Source organism: Centroberyx gerrardi, chromosome 19, assembly GCF_048128805.1.
Source record: "Centroberyx gerrardi isolate f3 chromosome 19, fCenGer3.hap1.cur.20231027, whole genome shotgun sequence".
Lineage (NCBI taxonomy): Eukaryota > Metazoa > Chordata > Actinopteri > Beryciformes > Berycidae > Centroberyx > Centroberyx gerrardi.
The window spans coordinates 12767374-12789866 of NC_136015.1; the positions used below are offsets into that span (position 1 = coordinate 12767374).

The window sequence follows — 22493 nt, forward strand, 5'->3', positions numbered from 1 at the left end:
CTGAAAGAATGCTTACTGGGAGAATAATTTAGGCTGCAGGTGATCACTGGGCTCGTTTGCCGTTTACTTTACATCCTTGTGTAGTGTTTGATAACTGCGTGTTAAAAGTCTACTTAGGGCAATGGATTGGATTTGCTATATTTGATTTGACAGAATTAGGCCTGTTTTGTGGGAACATTGCTGCGAAGTAATGGGAATTCGTCAGCACCTCGCGTTCAAAGTTCACTGTTTCTTGGAGTTGCTGCCGTGTAATTACTCGTGTGCACCCCGCTGATTACTTCTCACATCTGAATCTCAACAATGATCTGTGAAGGTCACGTTTTAGCGCGTCGCACTTACTGTATTGTGCATGTTTTCTTTTGCGATCGTGGTTTGATTTACAGATAACTTTTTCATCAGAAGAAATCAAAGAGATACTGAAAAAGAGCAGGGATGACATTTACTCCTGCGGCTTGACTGGTGAAGGTAGACTAGTTTAGTTCAGTTTACAACCAAGAAAAAACGGGACTATGACTCGGTCAAAACTTTGCTCTGTGATCTTGCGGATGATCCAGTAAAAGTATCATATCATATGTAGTTTAATTGCCCAGTTCGTATCAGTCTGAAGATGTTAGGAAGTCCGTCAAACAACGGCGGCATCAGAATGCTGGTGCCCCCGGCTCCGAACGACGACCGGCGGGTAGAGTTCGTGGCTCTCACCGCTGTCCACACGGAGCGGAGCGAGCCGTCCACCCCGGAGCGCGGACACCCGTCTCACCGCACAGGGCTGCTGGGCACCCCGCTGCCCGGACCGCCCGGACCCCGGGCCAACACGTCCGCTTCAAGCAAACGGTACCGAAAGTTACAAAACTACTTGTACAACGTGCTGGAAAGACCGCGAGGATGGGCATTCATCTACCATGCTTTCATGTAAGTTTATCATTATCATCATTATTGTTAGGCTGTTAGGCTGTTACCGCTGCACATTTGGCTATTTTCTGTCTTGTTTTTTCTTTCTTTCTTTTTTTCTTTCTTTCTTTTTCTTTCTTTCTTTCTGTTTAAGTCTTTTAGAGAGTTAGAAACTGAAGTCAAAGTGTGCGATGCATTAGCCCTACAGACGTTTTCAAATCAAGTGTTTTGATCGATACACAACAGCATTCATTTGATGAATTTTCCAATTAAGCAGGTGGAGTTGCTTATTCGGCAATTAGACATTACATATGCCATACATCATCTCAACACGGGGTCTCCTGCTCAATTTCCCCTAGTCTCCATCTGATTAAATCACAACGAGGACCTCGGTTATTAAATTTAATTTGTCCCAAATCACAGGGGGTAATTGGCATTTTTATCAAAGACCCCATGTAAACATTTTGATACCTGCTGATAGTCAGTTGCTAACTGTTGTTTTTTTTTTTACGATAAAGTTTCTGTTTTGCTGTAAATTGGCCTGTTTGACTAATGAGTTTAAGTGGAGAGGTCCCAAACACTTTGTAACGTAATCCCTTGGGGAAAATGACAGAAAATTAAGACTGAACCCCGGTGTTGACATGTGAGGGAGGGTGACGGTGTTGTGTGAAGAAAACTTCCCTCTGAGCGTATTTGGTTGCTGCAGCATTTATGTGACAGTTGAAGTAAATGATGCATCTGTTAAAACTACAGAAACCCACTCTGACACCAAAATGAACTTTTTTTTTTTTTTTTTTTTTTTTGCCTAAATGACAATTTAAACAGATGATGCAAAATCTGTCCATTTAACAGAACAGTACCAGAGAGATAACTCAAGCTAAAGGGAGTCATGGCTTGGATGTACCTATAGGCTACACACACATGTGCAACATATAAACAGTGGAAATGTCTGAGGCTGCTCCCTTCTGACAGACTAACATATAAACCACACAGGACCAGCCTGCCGCTCATCTCAGCAGGACACAAACCAGACTCTCACCACAACAAAAGCCTCCTTGAACTTCCAGTTGCCCGAAAGTGAACCTGTTTGTAAGTGAAACAACTGATTGCATTTTGTAAATCTGATTTCCTTTAAGCCTCTTTGGTAACTTTGCTGGAAAATTTTAGAAAGCGCGGTTGGATGGTGGGTAAATCCTTAAAAAGCACCTTCTCTTCGAATAAATTTTTTTAGCTCAACAATGATCTTTTCTCTGTGCAGGATAGCTGATATGTCTTACAGTGTGAATGGCTCAGACTTCACTCAATAGCTGATGCTCCTTACGTTTTTAGGAGCGTCTACAACTGTCGTCTCAGTTGTCTTACTATATTTCAGTCTCATTTTAAGTGAAGCACGGTTCAGGTCTCTGACAGCAGCGGCCTCCCAGCTGTGTCTCTGTCTGGCACACGGAGGACGGAGCATTATGTGTGTGTGGGAGCTCCTTGGACCGGCCCCGTGCTTTCTGTGTCGTTGTTTAGACAAGCACAGCTGTTTAACTGCCAGTGCCATCATGTGTTTATAACAGAGGGAAACCCCATTGCAGAGCCGCAGCTCACATATCTGCTCTCATCATACGTACATAGGCTGCTGGCACATTCACTTTAGTGTGTACAAGCTCTGGTCTCACTTTGTCTGTCTTTCACCTCTATTCTCTTTCTTTCTTTGGTTTTTACTCACACCTGAGACCGCACACCCATCCTCATGGCTCAGACAGAGCTACATATGTACCACCATCGCTATCCTGTATGTTTCTTATTAAGAGCAATGGCCTTTGCCGGGTTGTTGCCGGTGACATTCTCCCTGACATTACTGGGTGTCGGAGTGGCTGGCAGTTCTGCCGTTGCTGTTATTTCTCTGTCAGGGAGGCAGGGCAGGCGCTCCGAGGTGCCTGGCTCATGTTTCATATGCCACAGCCTCAAACACCGGACTGGACTGGGTTTGTGAAGTGAGCCGCCCCAAATGACGGCCTGACGACCATGGTAAGGTGTATCTGAGACTTCAGTTGCACACACAGAAGTGCTTGTGCACGCTAGGTTTTTTCGTTTGCAAAATCCCTGCACTTTGACATGAAATATGTCGGGTACACATATGCCTACCTGAGTGCATTATTCCCCTGATACTGTATCACCCTGAGCTGTGCATTTGTTTTGATTAATTACATGTGAGGCATTCAGCATGCTGAGAGCTGCACCTTGTGTGAAGAAATTTCATTGTATGAGGAGGCTCAATTAAAGCGGGGTTGATCTATTGTAATTGAATCGAGCCATACGCTGCTGTGTAGGGCGCTGCGCTGACTTCCCTTGATCCTTTAATTAGTCCTGCACTGTGATGGGGGAAGCTGGAGCAGATGCCTTGCTTCTAGAGAGCCTCTCTTTGCAGGTGCGTGTGAGTGTGTGTGTATGGAAAAGAGGTGAAGTAGCTCTCCACTGTAATGTTTCTCCATGGGCACCCACTTCAGTCCCACTTCCCTTCTCAAAAAACCCGCCGTCACTGTAACAGCTGCACATAAGATGCTTTCTGGCAGAGACATTTCCCCCTAGATCTTGTGTCACTTTAGCGTCCCCCCTCCTAAACGGTTCAGATTACAATCCTGGAAACTGGTTCACATCTGTATGTAGGGGCAGCTCCCACTCCAGGAATCACTCTTTCTCCTGTGGATGACCGGCTTCTTCAAAACACTCTTCTGCAAGCAGAACAGCTGCATGCTAACTCTGAGATGGCATTTTCCTCCTCTCCTCTCCTCTCCTCTCCCTCTCTTCTCCTCTCCTCTCCTCTCCTCTCCTCTCCTCTCCTCTCCTCTCCTCTCCTCTCCTCTCCTCTCCTCTCCCTCTGCTCTCCCTCTCCTCTCCCTCTCACCTCCTGATGTTTTGACTGGAGACCTGGCATTAGTTAGGTGAGAAGTGACCAGACTCAACTAAAAGCTTTGTTTCTACACTGCCAAGAAAATGGGGAGGGGTGAGAACGCAGAGCCTCATTAAAAGAGACAATAGCCTTCCTGGAAACTTCCGCGTCTCTCTGTGAAAAACGGTCGGCGGTGAAGAATTCCTCTGCTCACCGACCTAATCGGTTGCTTGGACACACGGCCGATTCTTGTGCTCGCTGTGGCTCTGTTTTAAATGGTGCGTGGACCGTTTAAAATGTTAAGTGCCTCTTGTCTTGTAATGGCCCCTTCACTTGCTCACAGTAAAAGCTCGAGACCTCTTTGTCACCTTTGAATCCCGTCTCTCTGTTTCACCTGCAATAAACCCACGATGTCAGTGGGAGGGTTTCGCCTGCTTGTCTGAGTTGGTTAATTCTAACTCAGGCAATCTGAGTCTTTTAAGTCTCTAGAAACTCCAATGTCGCTGCAAGTGTGCGTTGTGATCTCAAGGAATCTGTGTGAATGAGACATAAACACTACCAGTCATAAGTTTGGACACACCTGATTGAATGTACTATGTTTTTCATTATCTTAAAGCCATTTTGATCGAAAGGCTTATGCTTAAATGCTTGAAATTTGTTTCTTAGACAAATATAAATAGTGAAGTTGATGCCTATGTATGAATTTCTTTCATCAAGGCAAAGGGCGGCTACTTTAAAGAATCTTTAAGTTTTAATTTGTTTAACACTTTTTTGCTCACTGCATAATTCCATTTGTGTTATTTCATTGTTTTGATGTCTTTACTATTATTCTAAAATGTAGAAAATAGTAAAACTAAAGTAAAATGTGGTGTGTCCAAACTTTTAACTGGTAGTGTACACTGTAAGAAAATCTGTGTACATTCATGTGTGTGATTGAGAGAGAATGATGGGTAAACAGTGAGTGTGTGTCTGTAGTATGTGTGTCCTCTCTGTTTCTCTGTGTTTTTCTGAGTGTGTGTGTGTGTGCATGCTTGGAGTGTCTTTGTGTGCAAAGAGCCGTGGGTAAACTTTGAGTGTGTGTGCCATACAAACTTGGCAGATGACAGACAGATGGATCGGGTTCGCTGTTGCCCCTCACCTTTGACCCCAACCCATTTCCACTATAGACAGTGCCACATATAGACCATCACATGAGGCCGCCTGCTCTGCCCCGGTAACTCAGCCCACCAGGGGTCCCTTGGGGCCGCGGAACTCCGGTCTAAAAGCGGGTTACTAGTCCCCGATCAGGCCATGCCACCCGGTGCCAACCAGTACCACAGCTGAGGAAATCCAAGCAGCCGAGCTATGTCTTGATCTTGGCTCGGGGGCTGCCGTTCTCCATCTTAGAGTCTGGCTGGGTATTCCGCTGGACCCCAGCCTGGCCGTAATGTAGTGTAGACGGACAGGAAAAGCAGTCGAGACCGAGCACTGACCAGCCAGAGTGATTGATCGGTTCTGTGGAAGGTGAAAATACACCGGCCATGTATTATTGATGTCTTAGAAAGGAGGAACAGAGATGGGGAGGAAAATTATAAATGGGAATAACTTGGAGTTTTTAGATTTGAGATAGTACAGTATCGGTGGGTGGATAAGAGAGAGAGAGAGAGAGAGCGAGAGAGAGAGAGAGAGAGAGAGAGAGAGAGAATAGAGCTCTATGTTAACCCACCAGACAGGCTAATTGAGAGCTTAGTGAATTGTTTCTGAAGAATACTATGTAGCTCTCTGTTCTGTAGCTCTGTTTAAGTTAATACACTTCTGTTCCTCTGTTTCCTAAACAAGCAGCAAAATAGCTGCTTCCTTGCGAACTGCACATACGGGTGTAAACATGCACAAATACACTCACTCACACATAGACCCGCATTAATGTGTGAGAGAATGCTTTAGTGCTCGCAAAGCTGTTACTGCTTTAATAATGCATTGTTTATGCTTTTAAAGAAATTACACAGTAATCATTAGTCTGACAGGGATGTGGACACCCCACTCCCCCTTCTTTCTCCCTCTCCCTCTCTCTGATTTAAAACACTAGTTTCGCAAAATTCATTTCTCATGCAAGATAAATCATGTGTGCTCATTCTACTCCCCACACCTTTCAGTCTCCATGTTCATGAGACCCCGGTCTGTGGGAATCCCCTCACTTTAACCTTTTATGGCACAGGCACCAGTGATGGTGTCTGTTTATGAAAGCTTGAGCCTAAAGTCACATTATTTATAGATGCGGAGGAAGATACCCACCACAGGACTCCTAACTCCTAACCTTTCCACAGCCTCCTCACAGCATTCCCTCACGGACGCAGTTGCATGTCTGAGGATTTTTTGGGCCAAGAAGGGATTGAAATTACTACGGTTAGAGTTAATTCTTTACACATCTTCTTTAACCAATTCTGTGCATGTAGTGCGGTTTTTCTAGGCCTTTCGTTAATGGTGAATTGCCTATCTGACATTCATAAGCCCATAGTTTTGAAATCAGACAGGTTGCTGATGGAGTGGCTTGCTCTCTATCCTTCTCTCCTCGCCTTCTTCCATCCCTCTATCCCCAGGTTGAGTTGTGTCCGTCTATTAAAGCAGCAGCTAGTTTACTGTCTCACCTTGGTCGTGGAAACAGTTTGGTTCATCAGCTGCCTTCACAGGTTTTCAACCACGCGGCACAAAATCCACTAAAATCTCCCACTCCAACATCCTCTAAAAAAGCCCTGACGCTTTTGGTGGCAGACCTTTTTTTTTTTTCTTTTTTTTCTTTTTTTATTATTAATGCGCTGAATAACGTCAGAAAATAGCTTTTTGTTTTGATGTTTGCCTTTTTAGTCAGCATATGAATAAGGTTTTATTGATGACTAAGTAAGAGAGAAAGAGGGGGGAGAGAGAGAAAGCGGCACCATAAAGCGGTGGAGGGAGAAAGCCACTCGGCACTTTGTGTGGGTTTTTAACCTGCTCATGGCTGCAGATTGGATGCTTGTTGTTCATTTACCGCTGCTGTTTTTTTTTATCTGTTCACCTCAGCAGGTTGTGTAAATTCTGCTCCATTAAGAATCCTTTATAGCCCAGCTGCCTTTTCTCTCCCTCCCCTCTCTCTCCCTCCATCGCTCCCTCCCTCCTTTTCCTCCTGAGTGGGAATATCATCTCTCATTTGCTAAACTACCCTGTCTAATTGACTGACTTCCTCCCTCTAACTACCTCTCTCCCCTTCTCTTCCACTCAGTCCTGATTGGTTTGTCATCTCTTTTCTTAAAAGGTCTCTCTCTCTCTCTCTCTCTCTCTCTCTCTCTCAGTGAGGTAAACTGGTGAAAGAGAGCATCAGGGATCAGCTAACTTGTGAACTATGTGGAGAATAGATACAAATCTTGCACACATATAAACATAAGTTACACAATAGTCTCAAATAAAGACTTTAGTTTTGAACAAGTGGTTTCCACATTGTTTGACCCCTCCTGTTATCCTATCCTACAGACAATCTTTGAACACCTGGAATAAATGTAGGCCGTCCGATTTTGAGGAGTCTGCGTTTGGACTGCCTTTAACTGGCAGAGCTTATCACAGACGAGCAATGAGGTTTAAAGATACTGTGCATCAAAAGCTCTGTGGTTTAGCCGGAAGCCTTTAATATCTTCATTAACAAGCGTTCAGAGTCTGCTGTGAAGACACGCCAACAGTTCAGCTCCAGTCATGCTTCTTCAATAGAAAATCTTTGGCATTTCCTATACTTTGAGTGAAGGAGGAACTAACATTCGGTTGAGCTACTAATGAGATTAAGGCCAGAGTAACTGGATTGGATGGGAACTCGGAGCAGACGATTCTGTGGGATTGCGTTTGGGTTTGTGTTCTTCAGATTGTGAAGATGTGATTTGGGAGACAGGCTTAGTGTCAGGAGGACTTCTTGACCAGGTGCGGCCATGCTTCCTCTTGACGGCAATAGTTAGATTCGGACAGATAAAACTATTGTTCACAGATTTCAGTTTGTTTTAGACTCAGAAATTAGTCTTTGGACAAGGAAGGAATTAAGGAAGGAACAAGGAAGGAATTAATAATCCAGCTTTCTGACACAGGCGCTTGAATCCGGATCCTCCAGTTGAAGGATGGTCTCTATAACCTCTAGGCCACCCTGCTGCGCCTGGGGAAATATTTAAGTTCAATTACAGTAGCTCTACGTCAAACCGCTGTAATTAAGTGATATCCTTCAAGCCACAGATTTCTGCTCTTGTTGGATCTAGCTGTTCTCTCAGCCTTGTCGGAATCTTAAGCTCTTTCCTTAATTTGAAACAGTCCCCACACACTTCCCTCCCTCTCCCCCCCTCTTTGCACCTGGCCTGTGTGTGTCACGGCCCGGCTGAAGGTCTCTTGTCATGTGTCCTGACGTCTCTTTCGGTGGCCCGTCACATTCTGCAGCAAGTGTTTTAACCTCCTTGTCCGCCCAGAGCCGCAGCTTTATTTTTCCGGAGAGACACTCGCTACCTGCTAACACCGGGGTGTGACACAGGAGAGGAGGAGGAGGAGGGAGGGGGGGAGCGAGAGTTGGATTCGGCGGCAGGGACTAAACAATAATAATAATGTGATACTTTATTGATCCCCGTAGGAAAATTCTCTTTCCGCTTGTCCCCCGCCAGGGAGGTCAGAGGTCAAGTACAGAACAGCGCTCCTGCAGCTGGTAGGGATTCAGTGTCTGGCTCAAGGACACTTCAGCAGGGCAGCTGTTTGCCGACATTGACTCCGACTGAAAGGCGGTCTTTCTAAACACCAGGCCTCCCAGCCAACCGAATAGGGAGAGGGAGAGAGATGGGAGGATGTGGTGGGAAGTGTATTACATATGGACCGAGAGGGCAGATAAAAAGCGGAGGCGTCAGAAAAGGACAGATGGGAAGAGAGAAGGACGTCACAGAGGTGTGAAGAAACCATCCCAGTTTTGGAGGGATTGAGAAAGAGAGCGGCGTTTGTAGCCCGGTCGTCCTTCAAAGGAGGGAAGGGCTTATAATAGGACGAGTGTGCGTGCGTGTGTGTGGGGAGGGAGAGGCAGGGAGAGGAGAACGGGTGAGTAGGGGTGGGGGGTACTGGGGGGTAAGGAGGGGAGGGGGGGGGTTGAGGTTAGTTGCTGTATTAATTTCTCCTTTCGGAGCAGAATGAGTCTCCCTTGGGAGTGGACTGTCTGTCCTGGGATGGCCGTCCAGGAATCAGGTTTCCCCCAATACTGACAGCCTCATCTCCAGCCCAGCTCTCTCTGCTCACTTTCACCCAGGAACAGGACATGCACACGCACACACACACACACACACACACACACACACACGCACACACGCACACACGCACACACACACAGCAGGAGGGAAAGCACACTGTTGTTGTTTACTTACTTGACAGTACAGAATACATGCAATGGCTGAAGGTGAAATTCTGTATACACATGCACTCACACATGCGTGCGCACACACACACACACACACACACACACACACACTTAGTAGAGACCTTGAACCACAGAGAGTGGTCCTATGTCCTTCCCTTGCAGAGTGTAAGGTGATCAGTAGGGGTGTTGACATCCCCTAATCTGCAGTAATCTGTGTTTATGTAATGTTATTGTCGCCCAAGCGGGCCAGAAATACTGTAGCTTTTGGACAGGAGGGTCGGAGGGCAATGCCAGGAGTTTATTTTGACTAGTCGAGACCCTCTAAACACTCGGGAGCAGCTTTCTCTGCCAGGCCATCACTGCAAAGCGGGACTACCTCACAGAAAAATCCAGCCGCAGTCTCATGGCTCTCTCTCCGTCTGTCTCACTATTCTTCATCTCTCTATCTTTCTATCTCTCTGTTAAACACAAGCCTCTTTCTCACATGGAACATAGTATAACATTGCCAATTTTCCCAGCAAAGGTGGTGGGTCTGGGTTGTTGGAACAACCAATGACTGCTCAATCAGACATACTAGAAGAGTTGGAAATACTGCCAAATTGTTGTATCATTTTGTTGTGGCAGTCATTTATTTTTAGGTGAGGGATTTGCTAATTATCTGGGATTTTTGCCAATGTATCCCTTGTGCTCTAAAGAGGCAATATTTTTGTCAAAACTGCATGTTTAACTGTTCCTGGCAGCTGCTGACAAATTTCCTCTCATACTTCGATGCAGAGGAGTTTCATATTTCAGCATCATCAATTTAAAGGTGTCCAATTTGACAACTAATACTAGACATTGCATGGTTACTGTGTCTGCTTGATCCACTCCTGCAGTGGCTTTGATGTGTGATTTATCTATATGGAGCAAAGTCTCGACACAACAGAGCCACTTTTCTAGAAGTTTGGCTCTAATTCACACAATGCCTAACTAGAAATATTTTACAGAACAGGATGCATGTGTGAAAAGGGTTGAAGGCAGACTTGCACACACACCAACAGACGGATGCACACACACACACACACACACACACACACACACACACACACACACACACACACACACACACACACCACTGAGTGTAAAGAGCCCATAAAGAAATCACAGACATCTTCAGACAAAGAGCAGGCTTTCACCGAACTCATTCAGTCCTGTTTTCTTCTTCGCCACTTCACCATCAGCTTCACTGTTTCACTGCGCTGCTTCAGCTCACACCTTTCCCCTCGCCTGTTCTGGGAGATTTCTCTTGAAGCACTCTGATCTGCTGCCACCGCTTTGGTTCTCGCCCTCTCCTGCTTTACATCCATGTTGCTCGGGGCCGTCAAACCTGGCAACCCAGCGGCTAGGTGAAGCAAGACGATTAGGTGGGTGGCGCAAACAGACGGCCCTGCCAGTAAAGCCTGACACTGGTTTGACTGGAAATGCAGTGCGCCGGGAGCCATGGGAGCGCAGTTCTGTAACGTCACCAAGTGTTAAAGTTTCACAGCTGCTGCGCCATTTAATACGCCACTATTAAATCCTGTTTATATACAAAGGCAGAGAACTGTCCTCACCATGGGCACACTGTCACCGTCTGTACAGTAACCATCCTTGGCAGTGTAGCGTGTGTGTGTGTGTGTGTGTGCGTGCGCATGTGTTGAAATAAAATGTCAAGGTTAGGAAGAATTTCTCCAGTCTCCACTATCAGTTCTTGAAGACTGAGCATCAGTGATCCCATCCGCTTTTCACTTTTCTGTTCAACGACAACCAACATTATCCAGGATTTCTCGTGCAGTGAATGTAACCCAGGTGTTAATAAAGGTGTTCAGTGTGAGTTAAGGTGTTGAGGAGTACTTAGCCAGCAGGATCTGCGTGTCGTCAGCGGCTGTAAAGACCACGGGGCAGGCTGGAAATAAATCAATAGCTTTACCTTGCCATTATCTCTCGACAACACACTTAAGGCCTGACCCTAATGGGGGTCTGTAGCTGCACACCGCTGATTATCACTGGATGCTGAATAATGTGGAAACTAACTCTGTAACTAACCGCTGATAAGGAATTCACATGCTAGTTTATAAAAGTCTAGGAAGGTCAAGTCTTTCTTATCTCATTGACGGGTCGACATGACAGCCACTCTGAGGCATTCTGTCAGAAAGAAAGATTCAACAGGATAAAGTCTAGCCACTGGTGCGGTCCTAAGATAGAGATTTAAGTTTACTCAAGAGCTAAATACTTCAAAGAAGGCTCCAGAGATTGATTATTAGTGAGTTCTAATGTAACCCTAATAATTTATTGTCTTGTTAAGGGTTTGTTATTTATTAGCTCTTCAGTAATTTATTGCCTCGTCTGCAAGGAGGAGGTAGTGAAGAGTGAATCCAACTGAGTTTGTCCTCCTTTTTAGATGTAAATCCTTAGGGTGCAGATTCATATTATGCATTGCATACATGGAAGTTGTATAAAAGTTATATGAAAAAGGTCTGCATCAGCGTTTACATTATTCTTGTCTGAATAACTAAAAAAACCCATTAAGCTAAATTTGACTGACAGATCATCTACTTCCCTCTCATTGATCTGTTTAGGTCCCACCCCAAAAAAGCCTGTGTGTCCCAGGCAGTCACTGACCCGACCTGCGTATCTCTGGCTGGTTATTGTCTGGTATTCGATTATGTTCTCTGTTCACGTGTTTGAAACTTCAGCCCATCACGTGCCCTGCGGGTGTCAGAGAGGGGTGTGGATGTCTGGCCTGGTCCGGTTTGATGTTGTAAATGGTGCTAGATAGTGTTCAGGGTGAGGAGGGTGCATGGCTGTATGGTTATGGTTTCAGACACACACACACACACACACACACACACACACACACACACACACAGTCCATCACTCAAACTTGCTCAGGGTTTCATTACACATTTGTCAAGGGCTGCTTTACATTTAACTTTTAGAGTGAAATGTGTTCTCTCTTTCCCTTTCCTTTTGACTTTCTTCTTGCTCTCTCTCTCTCTCTCTCTCTCACCCTCCCTCTCTGCCTGCTCTCTGTCTCTGTCTCTTGTCTCTCTCTTTCTCTATCCTGGGATACCCCAGGTCGCTGTGTCTTTCTCCTGTTGTCCCTGTCTGGCTGCGCCCGCATGGAGGGCCTGGCTTAAGTGTTGTTGAGACCATTTTAATTTATAACGGCAGTCACTATAAACATGTGAGGAAGCCGCACCATGGAGACAGAGCTCAAACAAAATCACAATGTAGCACAGTATTTATAAGGCCTGCCTTGCCTGCACAGAGAGCTGTGCGATGTGTGTATATGTGTGTGTATGTTTTCGGTCGGTGTGTGTCATTGCTCATGTGGCCAAGTGTGTGTGCTGTCAGAAAAGGTCTTGATTGGCATATGCACATTTGCAAAATGTGTGTGCAATCATGCATGTGTAAGTTTATGGAGAGGAGCGTGTGTGTGTGTGTGTGTGTGTAAATGCCTGCCCAGTGGCATTGTGGGCAAAGCATAAACAATAATCAAATGTTAACGATGGAGCCTTAATGACACAGGCGGCCTGCCACTCGTGTTAGATTGTTTTTGCCTGCATTCTGTCCCCCCTTGGCCTAAAATAACTTATTTTGACAGTTGCTCCACTCGATCTCTGTATTACTCAATCTCATTTCCTCTATTCTTGTGCGATAGTTACTTTCTCAGTTCCTGTTGCTGTAATCTTCCTCTTCCCTCTCTTATCTTGGTCCATTTCCATCAGAACTCTATCCCTATCTCTTTCTCTTAGCTGCATCTGTTTGTCTTTCTGCTGGACTGCTTCTCCCTCTATGCCCATCTCATACCTTCACCCCCCCCCCTCTCTCTCTCTCTCTCTCTCTTTCACTCTCTATCCTGATTGCCCGACACTGCAGTAATTCCTAGTTAACAGTCTTCATTATAAGGGGAGGAGGAGGGAGAGACACTTTGCCCAAAGGTCATCCTGCCCCTGTCTGTCAAGACCGTTACGTCTGCTGCCTCTGTGGCTGCACACTAATTCACTCCCCTTTTTTTTCTCTTTCACAAGAGAGGTTGACTGTAATGAAGGATTATTGACGATTATTTCATAGACTAAAAGGTTTCAACTGATGCCAAAACATGTTTTGGTGTAGAAAGTGGTAAGTATCACCAAGTGTGAAACACAAACAGAAATATAAACCTGCCACATGAAACTGTCCTCATCTTTATACTTCATGATGTCATGCAGGAGTCTTGTGTGACTTTTTTGTGTTACTCCCTTTGCAAAAACAGCTGCTGGTGTAAACACTCAGTAAATCTGTCCCTACATGCCGGCAACCATGTTCGCTGTGTGTGTGTGTGTGTGTGTGTGTGTGTGTGTGTGTGAGATGCATGTGTCAGTGGGCCCTCTGGTCTTCTCTTGGCCCTGAGATTAAAGCAGTGTCAGCAGGTGTGTGATGAGACCTCACAGACGATACCTCATCTCCCTCTCGCTCTCTCTTCCTTTCTCTCTTTTCCACTCTGGCTCTCCTCCTCTCGCTGTCCCTCCGTCTATCCAATCCATTATTCAGCCACCTCTTTCTGTCTCTACATTTTCCTCATTATCTATCTCTCTCTTTCCGACTGGTGCGCGCTCTCTGTGGTCATTTCTACTTTTCCCCCTCGCAACTTTTGTTCTCCCTTCTGCCCTTCTCCATTCCCCCCCTCTTCTATTTCTATCATGACACTACTTTCTCTATACCTCCTCTCTCTCTCTCTCTCTCTCTGTCTCTCCTTAGTGCTCTCTCTCTCTCGATCGATTGTTTTGGCCCCTGGCTGCCAGACCCCGTCCAGTGGTGGTGTCCTGTGACATCTGAGCAGTGTCCCGTGTCCCAGAGTGCACTTCAGACGAGACCAGTAAAACTTAATGTAGTAGTAGGAATACCTGAGTATACAACAGTGTGATCAGGCACCTCTAATCCCCCTCCCATGGACTACGTCTCAATCTCAAGCTGGTATTCAGCACAGAAAATGGTAAAGAGGGACAGGGGGAGAGATTGAAGATGGAGTAGAGAGAGAGAGAGAGAGAGAGACTTGGTATTGTAGAGGGAGAGAGAGGAACTAAGAGGTCTAGACAGTGAGAGAGCAGGAGCGGGATGGAGGTAGGGTGAGATTCAGGAGGGGGATGAATAATTCAGAGGAGTATTATCTCTCCGCTCTCATCCGCCCTTCCCCTCCATTGGCCTGTCACCTAATTGGTTGTAATGAGGTAAAGAGGGGAGCGGAGAGAGTGGCTGAGAGGCCTGCGAGTGGTCCACTCCCGGTCCTGGCTCCGCTTCAGCTACGCTCCGGAGAGGAGGAGGAGGAGGAGAGGGAAGGAGGAGAGGAGGGAGGGAAAGTTAGGGTGAGCAGGAGGAGGAGAAAGGAGAAGGGGCAATGTGAAAAGGACTGGGAGAGGGGAGGAGCGGGTTCGAGGATGAAGTGGGTACACATTGTAGGCGATGTTCGGCGATAACGTCATAACCTCAAATAATCAGTCCATTCATTGCTATATTAATATCTTCGAAAAAGCCTGAATGGAAATGTCAGCGTTCCGGTCCGTGCCCGCCTCTCTCGTGGGAGGCAGTTCAGTAACGCGAAGGAGCGGCTTGGAATGTCGACAGAATGTGCAAACTTAATGAATGCTCTTTATCCTGCTTGATGTTTTGCTAGCTCGCGAGGGGATGTGAGCAAGGGGGAAAACACAACACCGAACATGGATGAGATATTTATGACCCAGAATGGAGTGACGGAAGGTCAAGGCGTTGAAAACATACATCCTGTGCTATATTCAGTAGGCCGACGGGGATAAACAGTCCTTCCAGGGTGATACAGCCGCGCAGTTCATTTGAGGAAAACATTACGACACGTTTACTGTAAGAGGATGCGACAGTGCATGAGGAGTAGTGACCTTTGACCCGCTCTTACGCTAGCAGCGCTCTTTTGCCTACTAACCCGTCTGGGACTGTGTTGACATCACTCCCCAAAACTAAGTTCTCCGTATCCGTCAACAAGTCTTATTCGAGGCTGAATCTGTTTACAAGTCATAGGTACAGTATGAGCGTGTGGTATGTGTGTGTGTGTGTGTGTGTGTGTGTGGAAGCTGGTGGTGGCTGTGGGGGTTCAGTGGATGGTGATGTAAGCCCATGCACACGGCTCTGGACTCTGTCTTGAAATTATACATACATAAAGACACTGACAGTTACACAAAGACACAGAGACACACACACACACAAACATTTATTCTGACAGGGAGGGATAGCAGCGCTGCCACTGGACTGAGGAGGAGTAAAACAGTGCAGCCCTCCGTGTGATGTGAACTTGGTACCAGTGTTTTTGAGTTACTGGTCTGCTATAAGAGCACTGTGGAGATAACGTTAGCGGACAGATATGGGGCCCTCAGCGCAGACCTTACCACCCCGCAGCCACCGCACATCTGTTTCATGCCAACAGAGGGATCATCATCAAAGAGGGAACTACAGCCTTGGGGTCACGGGGTCGCTGCCATGGCAACCAACTGCCAACACAGAGGTGGTGCTGCGGAGATGGTGTGTTCTGTTTTCCAGGGTTTTAATAGGGTAGCTGTCTTGACTTTACTGCTACTTGCTTGGTATTGATTTCAGAACATTATATCTGGGACAAATAAAGCTTTTTAGTGCTCCTGATTTGTTTGTCTTTATGTGCACATGAAGAAGTTAGTTAAATTGTTGTTGGAGGGCCAGACGTCCTCACAAGTCATTAAAAATTACTTCTTGGGACATTTTTGCCAGTCACCACAATGGAAAAAGATTAAGTGTTAATGGTTGAGGTTAGGTATATAGCTGCGATGGGGAAGGCTCAGGTCAGCCCCTGTAATTCCTGTCAGCTCCTCCCCGAGATCCGCTGACCACCAAGGTTGTGTGTGACCCCGGCTCACTTTCTCACACTCCGCACTTCAAACCGCTGGGGCCAATCCCATTACCCCCAGTTCAAATGTTACAGCTAACTGCTTTCTTTTGGTTCTTTCTCAATCCTCGAGAGCTGCCCCTGACCCACTGTAATCCATCACTGGAGATCCCTGCTGCCATGGTAACCAGATTAGACCTGTCACAGAGTAATGATGATTGGCCCGAAATCCACTAGTAGCCCTCGGCAAAGGTGATGGTGGTGGTGGTGGTGGTGGTGGTAGTGGTGGGGGGGGGGGGGGGGGGGGGGGGGGGGTTGAGGAACATATAGTGAACCTCTGTACATCATGGCAAGTCACTTGATTGGCTCGGAGTGGAGCATGGTCTGGTCCTGCTATTACTGTAAGCTTCAGAAGCAAAGCCCAGAATCTTCTCTGCCTCCCCCTTACTGTCAACAAAGACCTTTCCCCTGCTGATCCAAACGGTATGGGTGCGTCATGGCCGCTTGTTTCTGCGTCCTGGGTGGCTTTGTTAGGGTGGAGCTAGCCCACCGGTGCAATGAGCGGTGAAATGTCAGCGTTATACAAGCGCACGGCTGAGTGGCGTGTGAAGTGGCAGCCCACCTACTGAAGGGTTTGTAGACTCTGCGCTAATTAGCTAGGTGGTGCTAACAATACCACGGCTAAATGTCAGAGCTCTCTCAGCACCTCGCCTCCACCCCGTTAGCATCTAGCCGCTGTACAGCACTCTGCCCTGACGCCAAGTCAGCAAGCAGCACAGAGCTTTTATAATAACAGGCGAGCGGCGTCAGACAAAGCCACACACACAATGGGCCTTGATAAGGAGAGCCGCTCTTCTGGTTAGGTGTGCGTTGGGGTGGGATGGGAGGTTTGGTGTGTGTGTGTGTGTGTGTGTGTGTGTGTGTGTGTGTGTGTGTGTGTGCATGCTTACGTCTGATTGTTCGCTCATTCCAATCTTTAAAAGGGCCACCAATTTTTCCAGCTTAGTGGACAAGTGATGTCAATATTGTGGATGATAATCATACAGTTTCATTTTCCCAGCTTCCTTTTCCATCAGTAGGAAAGTGTAGTATACTTTTTTATAATTCTATAATTTCACACTGAATTGTCCTGGTCTGGTATTCCAACCAGGTCAAAACAAGCACCCAGAATTATTTGCAATTACTATTTTACCCAGGTTTGGACACACAGCACAAACACACACACACACACACACACACACACACACACACACACACACACACATGCACACACACGTACGTACACTTGTGTACAGCCCTCATGAAACCTTCCTCTGTGGTTACAGAATTTCATTTAGCCCCATTTACTGGTCAGATATATTGCCCATATAGACCATATTGCCCATAATTCCTCTTTCTCTAACCATCCAAACCACACATTGATGTCACTGAGCCACAACAAACAACCAGTGCCAAGTTCACTACAATACTCACTAACACATTATTCAATATAAAACTGAATATATCAGAAATATGCTACATAAATCTTGAAATTTCTAGATTTGTCGTATCACTTGTGTGTAGTGCATGATAGTCAAAAAAAAAAGTCAAATTCTATGGATAAACCATCTTCACAGCTCATATTTAAACCTACTTCATAACATACAGTACTTACTTTGTATGGGAATTTAATGGGTATGAAATGGGAGTGTAAAGTGCATCAAGAAATGTATTGAAATGCTGCTGAGTTATGATGCATAAAGCAATTCATTTAATGAATCAAGTCCGATGGTGAGAAGAGGGCTTGAGGCAGATATAAAGGATGAAGTGTACACACAGTCACTGCAAAGAATCCATTTTAACAAGTCAGCTAGTCTCAAAACCTTTTTTTCTTAAAGCAAGTGAGAAATATCTACCAATGCGGTGAGATAATTTCACTTATTTGCAATGCAAATTAACTTATTTCAAGAATGTTCATGAATCAAGTGACTTTTTCTTGGTACTTGTGGAGTGACGGACTGTCTTCCAAGATACTGTCACATTCCTCTAAATGTGAAACTGCACAGGAAACAAGTACAATTATGTTCAATTATTGATTAAGATGTTTTCACTTGTTTTGGGGAAAACAAGATTTTAAGACTCAATACTAGACATGTTTTTGCAGTGTAACCATAGGAATAGGACATTTAATATGGGAGCTCAGGCCTGCTCATTTGATTTAGTGGGTGTTTTCTCTCCTGTTAGTGGTCTAATTATTCCAAACTGATTGCACGTGGAATTTTGTCTCGGAACTGAAAAATCCTGGACCAGATTGGATCCAAAGGAAACCATTAAAATATTATACTTTTCTGGAAATGTCATGGGGAGTTCATGAAGTTTTTCTGACTCATTTTCTGGAAAACAACAGCTGAACAGTTTCTTTGTATTGGTTGAGGATGTTGATATATCTCTGAAATGAGTCTCCACACCTGGTGAGAAGAATCACTCCATCCTTAAGCCAAGTCATCCATTTCAGTGTGATATATACAGATATTGTTGCATATGACTGTAAGCCGGTGTCAGAGGTGTAAGTGCCAGGTTGTTTGAGACGGCTGGGAACACACATTCAGTAACGGGAAAAAGTCTTCTGTTTACGCAGTTTTTATTCATACTAAAGGAACGGTGGCAATGAATCAAATGCAGGAAACAAGGGGCTCAGATATCGTGATGTAACATTGGCTGAGTGAGAGCCCAGGCCCTGTGTTTGTGTGTATGTGTGTGAGCATGGTTTGATACTCTCAAGGCTGCTGTGACTGGGTGTGACATTTTCCAGCAAAGGAAAATGTATCAATCTAATTGGCACTCTGTTTGAAATGCATCATCTGCGGACAGACAATGGAACAGTGTGGCAGACGAGTGGTGGAGGGGGATAATTTACAGTCGCATGATGGCTCATGGAGAGGCGTGTGAATGTGTCCGGGCTGTACGGTAGGTGTGTGTGTGTTTGGGAGAGTGACCATGAGTGTGTGGGAGTGTATGACGCTTTCGTGTGTGTAGGGTCTGTGTGCGTAGTAAACCAAATTATTTGTGTGGAGGTGTCCGGTAGACAGTGGTGGAAAAAGTACTCAAACCCTTTACTTGAGTAAAAGTAGCAATACCTTAATGGAAAAATACTCCAGTAAAAGTAAAAGTCCTGCATCCAAATTTTTACTTAAGTAGAAGTATAGAAGTATTGGCAGTAAAATGTACTTAAGTATCAAAAGTAAAAGTACTCATTCTGAAGAACAGTCCCTTTCAGAGTGTTAAATTATTGATGCGTTAACCTGTAAGAAGTATTTTAATGTTGTAGGTCTAACTGCTCCATATACTGTTGGGGAGTTGCATCACTTTTTTTGAGCTTTATCATATGTTTTGCATGTAAAACCTTATTCTGCAAAGTAACTAGTAACTACAGCCGAAAAAGTACAATATTTCCCTCTGAAATGTGGTGGAGGAAAAGTATAAAGCCTCACAAAATGGAAATATTCCATTATAAAGTAAAGTGCCAGTACCTCAAAATTGTAATAGTACAGTACTTGAGTAAAGTCTGACCAGTGTGACCAGCACTCATTACACAACTCTGTTTTTCAGTTATGTAAATAATTCATTTAGTCACATAATATTCTTGAAGGTTGCGGCATTCAGAAAAAAAAACAAGCCCAATCCTCTCATTTTTACACAGTGCTCTTATGTCAGTTCTTTTTTCCCTTCCTCTCTTCCCGGAGCATGCGCCGCTGCTAGAGCCTCTAAATCGCTCAGTCAGCTCCTTTCCCCCGTGAAAAAGCATTTCTCATTCCTTATTTGTTTGTGTGTTGGGTTTTTTTTTGTTGTTTTTTTTTGTTCCTGCCTTGAAAAGTTTGCGGTCCCCAAAGACGAGGGGGTTGTATGGGGGGTAGCTAACAGGCCTGGAGGCTGGCCTGTTCTGAGCTATGCTGTGCTCTACAGCCTACCTGCGCACATTTTGCCTGCAGTCGCTATTTAAGGAGAGAGAAACGCTATTAATAACTCTTTCTACTGTTTCCACCTTTCTCCTCTCTTTCTCCTCTCCCCCGTCTCCCTCCCTTCTCTCTCTCTGTGCTTACGACACTCTCGCTCTTCACTCTCCTCTCCTCTCTCCTCTCTCCTCCCTCTCTTTGGTGCTCATTTGGTAGTTGTTAGCTGCTGAATGAGTGTGTGTGTGTGTGTGTGTGTGTGTGTGTCAGCGCTGGGTGTGTGTAGCTACAGTGTTGTGTACAGGCTGTATACATGGTGAAGGTGTGAAGGGTTTTCCAAGGTGACACTTCTTTCAGTTTACGATACATGTCTATCAGCCTCTGCTATAAATAATTATCATGTTGTGAGTGAGCTTTTTTGGTCCGTTTGTTTGAGCAGGTCTATATGTTTACCTGTGCATGTCCTTTCGGAGGGCATCTGTGTGTGTGTGTGTGTGTGTGTGTGTGTGTTCAATAATTGGGCTGCGTGCGTGTGTTTGTGTGTTTGTACACCTGCCGCTCGTGCACGGCTTGTGGGTCAATGCCTGAAAGTCTTCATTCAGAGGATCATCGATCAGTGCTGGCGCCGCACACACACACACACACACACACACACACACACATATGCTCGCACACGCGCACACACTCACACGCACACAGAGTAGGCTCTGAGAATGACATGACCCCAGGGCCCTTTCAGTTCACGTCTAAGTTCATCCCCCACCTCTCTCTCTCTTTTCTCCTGTTTTTCTCTCCTTTCCCTCCTTTTCCCGGCATCGCTGCAGGCTACTCTCTCTTTCCTTTCCATCATCAACCATCTGTCTTCTCATCTTTCTCCCTTATTTCTATCTTTCTGCCTCAGCTTCCACTTTTCTGCTTCTTCCCTCTCAATCTTCTTCATTGCCACATCCTGATCCCCCTCTCTCCCTCCCTCCCTCCCTCTCTCTCTCTCTCTCTCTCTCTCTCTCCTTCCCTCCCTCCCTCTCCCTCTCTCTCCCTCCCTCCCTCCCTCCCTTCCCGCCTCCCCTGTTGTGTGTAACTGATAGCTGCTTTATCATCCAGTGTTGATTGAATCAGAGGTGCATTCTCCCACAGTACAGCTCCAACTCTCCCTGCCATGCACACTGACTGGCATGGCAGAGAGTACTGAATACACACACACACACACACACACACACACACACATAGTAACACACCACGTCATATACATTTATTACCACTCTCGCTGCCTCCTTATCACGCTAAAATGTTATTTTCACAGTCCAGGTAGAGTAATGTGAGATCTTCCTTTTCACTTATGTATGCTTACAGGAAAACAGCAGTAAAAGCCCCCGGCCGGCCTAGCTTCCATTAAAAGCAATCTGTTTGCCCTGTAGGCTGCTGTACATTTATTTGCTGCCTGCCCCACCAGCAGCACAATGGCCCTCTGGAGTTTTACAGGCCGTGAGCCAAATTGTACCTTTTTTGCACTTACCACAATTGCACTTACACGCGGAAGGTTGTGGTGTGTAACAGTTAGAGTTTGGAGGCAGAGTTACCTGGGATCTGAACGAACGAGAACACTTCAAACATTCACAGTCTTATTTTTCCTCACTGCTCTTTCTCTCACTTTCTCTCTTTCTTTCTTTCTTTCTTTCTTTCTTTCTGTCTTTTCATTCCTTCTTTTCTTTCTTACTGCGCTTGCATTTTTCTTGTTTCTCCACAGTGTCCACGAGACAAATTGCACTCGGTTGGGTTTCGGAGAAAAGTCAGATATTCTGTGTATATAGCAGAGCATGCATTATTCTTTCTAAAAGTTCTGGAGCAATTATTAATGCAGACAGGCTTACAGTAAACCTCTTGAGTGGTTGACTTTCGCGTATCATAATTTATCTTTTATATCATCATGGTCTTTTTGACTCAGTACAGGACACATAGTGCGCCTATACATTAGCATACCCATTTATAATGCTTGAGCTGAGTCATGCGCTCCCTTCACTTTCTCCTCCCTTCGCCCCTGGATGGGTCACATGCGCGGGCTGGCTGGGTTTGTTATTGTAGACGAGGTGACACAGTCTGGAAAATCCTGTGGTGGATGTGGTGTCTTCACACACACCAGACCTCCAGCGGCCCCTCGCCCGTCCTCTGTGCCAGCGTTCGCCAGGCGCTCTGGCACCGGAGAGCCACGGGCCGCAGAGGGACAGATGAGACGGCCGGTCTGAGGTCAGCGGGACGATCGCTGCCAGGAACCACAGCGGTTTCAGACCGGAGTCGCTGGAGGGCAGGGACGACCCGGAGAGGTTCAGAACAGAGCAAGGGAGGTGGAGAGAGGTGTAGGCCGAGGGAGTGGACGTGACTTTGAAATACAGAAGAGGAAGGGTGCAGGACTGAGTGAGACCGGGAGAGGATGTGTAGGCAGAGGACTTTAAAGGGACTCTCGTTGCATTTAATCTGCTTTAGACTCACTGACTTTAACAGGCTAGAAAGCAGCGACATTGTGATGTTTACCCCTAAAGAGATATT

The 22493-nt window shown here is 45.8% G+C and overlaps 1 protein-coding gene across 2 annotated transcripts in view; it reads left to right on the top strand.

Moving 5' to 3' along the window:
* The first annotated feature begins 607 nt into the window (after positions 1-607).
* Positions 608-22493, top strand: part of kcnq4 (potassium voltage-gated channel subfamily Q member 4) — a 41870-nt gene continuing 19984 nt past the window's right edge. For both annotated transcript variants that reach the window (XM_071904600.2, XM_071904601.2), the window contains exon 1: positions 608-909. In XM_071904600.2, the coding sequence (XP_071760701.2) occupies positions 608-909 (302 nt within the window). The remainder of the gene's footprint in view (positions 910-22493) is intronic.